Source organism: Aegilops tauschii, unplaced genomic scaffold, assembly GCF_002575655.3.
Source record: "Aegilops tauschii subsp. strangulata cultivar AL8/78 unplaced genomic scaffold, Aet v6.0 ptg001105l_obj, whole genome shotgun sequence".
NCBI classification, from domain to species: domain Eukaryota; kingdom Viridiplantae; phylum Streptophyta; class Magnoliopsida; order Poales; family Poaceae; genus Aegilops; species Aegilops tauschii.
The window spans coordinates 7,501-10,737 of NW_027333313.1; the positions used below are offsets into that span (position 1 = coordinate 7,501).

General features: G+C 40.1%; 1 protein-coding gene across 1 annotated transcript; it reads left to right on the forward strand.

Moving 5' to 3' along the window:
- Positions 1-618: 618 nt before the first annotated feature.
- Positions 619-2,991, forward strand: LOC120964236 (large ribosomal subunit protein uL2cz/uL2cy). The gene is made up of 3 exons (XM_073506389.1): positions 619-653; positions 1,145-1,551; positions 2,203-2,991. The coding sequence occupies exons 1-3, from the start codon at positions 619-621 to the stop codon at positions 2,643-2,645; spliced, it is 885 nt and encodes a 294-aa protein (XP_073362490.1). The 3' UTR covers positions 2,646-2,991.
- The last annotated feature ends 246 nt before the right edge of the window (positions 2,992-3,237 follow it).

Sequence of the window (3,237 nt, forward strand, 5' to 3'; positions counted from 1 at the left end):
TGAAAGAATGAAAAGGTGCTTTCGTTCTTGTGGAATAAGAAGCCCTCGTACCTTAATGAAAGGAAAATCGTAATTTTTCGTTAGGTATTTGACCAAATAGGATCGTCCAGTTCCTACAGAACCTATCACTAAAATACCCGATAGGGCTAAGCGGAACGAAAAGGGTTTTCCATGAGATGGTAAATGAAAACGATTAGTCCCACACGAGGTTTGGGAATAAGTGATTGTCTGATAATGAGCAAGGAATATACGTCTTTCTGCTAAAGAGGATCTATTAAACTCATAATTCATTAGATCCTTGTTATCAATGCCAACTAGGTATCATAAGTAAATGGATCCCGGTTGTTCAATCCTTTGATAACCAAGGTCATTCTTTGCTAAAGAGAAATGATCACTATGAGTCAGACTCAATAGAATTGGATCCATTCCAAATAGCGAGAATTAGGATTCTTGATCCCTCTCAATCTCTCTTTCAATTCGAGGATCCAGAGAGGTGTTTTCATAGTCATCTCCGAATATTTGCCATCTCGGAATATTTTCGATTTCATTTTTCTATGATATGTCTTTCTATATGAAAATTGGTTATTTACGATGTACGATGATCCCTGTTAAGCATCCATGGCTGAATGGTTAAAGCGCCCAACTCATAATTGGTAAATTTGCGGGTTCAATTCCTGCTGGATGCACACGAACGGGAACATTCCATAAGTCTATTGGAACTGGCTCTCTATCCATGGAATCTCATCCATCATCCATACATAACGAATTGGTATGGTATATTCATACCATAACATAAGAACAATAAGAACTCGAATTCTTATCGATACTGGAACTCAGAGCATAGGAGGGAAAGTCGATTTATGGATGGAATCAAATACGCAGTATTTACAGAAAAAAGTCTTCGTTTATTGGGAAAGAATCAATATACTTTTAATGTCGAATCGGGATTCACTAAGACAGAAATAAAGCATTGGGTCGAACTCTTCTTTGGTGTTAAGGTGGTAGCTGTGAATAGCCATCGACTACCTGGAAAAGGTAGAAGAATAGGACCTATTCTGGGCCATACAATGCATTACAGACGTATGATCATTACCCTTCAACCGGGTTATTCTATTCCACTTCTAGATAGAGAAAAAAACTAAAGGAGAATACTTAATAATACGGCGAAACATTTATACAAAACACCTATCCCGAGCACACGCAAGGGAACCGTAGACAGGCAAGTGAAATCCAATCCACGAAATAATTTGATCCATGGACGGCACCGTTGTGGTAAAGGTCGTAATTCCAGAGGAATCATTACCGCAAGGCATAGAGGGGGAGGTCATAAGCGCCTATACCGTAAAATAGATTTTCGACGGAATCAAAAAGACATATCTGGTAGAATCGTAACCATAGAATACGACCCTAATCGAAATGCATACATTTGTCTCATACACTATGGGGATGGTGAGAAGAGATATATTTTACATCCCAGAGGGGCTATAATTGGAGATACTATTGTTTCTGGTACAAAAGTTCCTATATCAATGGGAAATGCCCTACCTTTGAGTGCGGTTTGAACTATTGATTTACGTAATTGGAAGTAACCAATTAGGTTTACGACGAAACCTAGAAATCGATCACTGATCCAATTTGACTACCTCTACGGGATAGACCTCAACAGAAAACTGTTGAGTAACGGCAGCAAGTGATTGAGTTCAGTAGTTCCTCATAGAAAATTATTGGCTCTAGAGATATGGTAATATGGAGAAGACAAAATTGTTTGAAGCACGCACAGAACCGGAAGCGCCCCTTGTTTCAAAGAGAGGAGGACGGGTTATTCACATTTAATTTGATGGTCAGAGGCAAATTGAAAGCTAAGCAGTGGTAATTAAGACCCCCGGGGGAAAATAGGGATGTCTCCTACGTTACCCATAATATGTGGAAGTATCGACGTAATTTCATAGAGTCATTCGATCTGAATGCTACATGAAGAACATAAGCCAGATGACGGAACGCAGAGACCTAGGATGTAGAAGATCATAACATGAGCGATTCGGCAGATTTGGATTCCTTTCCTATATATCCACTCATGTGGTACTTCATCATATGATTCATATAAGATCCATCTGTCTAGAGATCGTCATATACATCTAGAAAGCCGTATGCTTTGGAAGAAGCTTGTACAGTTTGGGAAGGGGTTTTTTGAGAGAAAAGAAGAATCTACTTCAACCGATATGCCCTTAGGCACGGCCATGCATAACATAGAAATCACACGTGGAAGGGGTGGGCAATTAGCTAGAGCAGCAGGTGCTGTAGCGAAACTCATTGCAAAAGAGGGTAAATCGGCCACTTTAAGATTACCATCTGGGGAGGTCCGTTTAGTATCCCAAAACTGCTTAGCAACAGTCGGACAAGTGGGTAATGTTGGGGTGAACCAAAAAAGTTTGGGTAGAGCCGGATCTAAGTGTTGGCTAGGTAAACGCCCCGTAGTAAGAGGGGTAGTTATGAACCCTGTGGACCACCCCCATGGGGGCGGTGAAGGGAAAGCTCCCATTGGTAGAAAAAAACCCACAACCCCTTGGGGTTATCCTGCGCTTGGAAGAAGAACTAGGAAAAGGAAAAAATATAGCGATAGTTTTATTCTTCGTCGCCGTAAGTAAATACGTAACTAGGAATATGGAAAATTGCATTTTTGGAATTTGCAATAATGCGATGGGCGAACGACGGGAATTGAACCCGCGCATGGTGGATTCACAATCCACTGCCTTGATCCACTTGGCTACATCCGCCCCTTATCCAGCTAAAGGATTTTTTGCTTTTTTCCATTGATCATTATTCTATTTATTCTGACCTCCGTACTTCGATCGAGATATTGGACATAGAATGCCACTCTTTAAAAAGGAAAAAAGGAGTAATCAGCTGTGACACGAAAAAAAACGAATCCTTTTGTAGCTCATCATTTATTGGCAAAGATAGAAAAGGTCAATATGAAGGAGGAGAAAGAAACAATAGTAACGTGGTCCCGGGCATCTAGCATTCTACCCACAATGGTTGGCCATACAATCGCGATTCATAATGGAAAGGAACATATACCTATTTACATAACAAATCCTATGGTAGGTCGCAAATTGGGGGAATTCGTGCCTACTCGGCATTTCACGAGTTATGAAAATGCAAGAAAGGATACTAAATCTCGTCGTTAACTGAATTCTGAATAGAAAGATTAAGAAGAAAAAAAAGATTCAAAATAAA

Bases quoted from the DNA above. Each gene is read 5' to 3' on its own strand.
- LOC120964236 (XM_073506389.1), top strand. From the start codon at position 619: ATGGCTGAATGGTTAAAGCGCCCAACTCATAATTG. The intron at 654-1,144 runs GTAAATTTGCGG...AAAAAACTAAAG, and splicing joins AAGCGCCCAACTCATAATTG to GAGAATACTTAATAATACGG. The intron at 1,552-2,202 runs GTGCGGTTTGAA...AGAGAAAAGAAG, and splicing joins GGGAAATGCCCTACCTTTGA to AATCTACTTCAACCGATATG.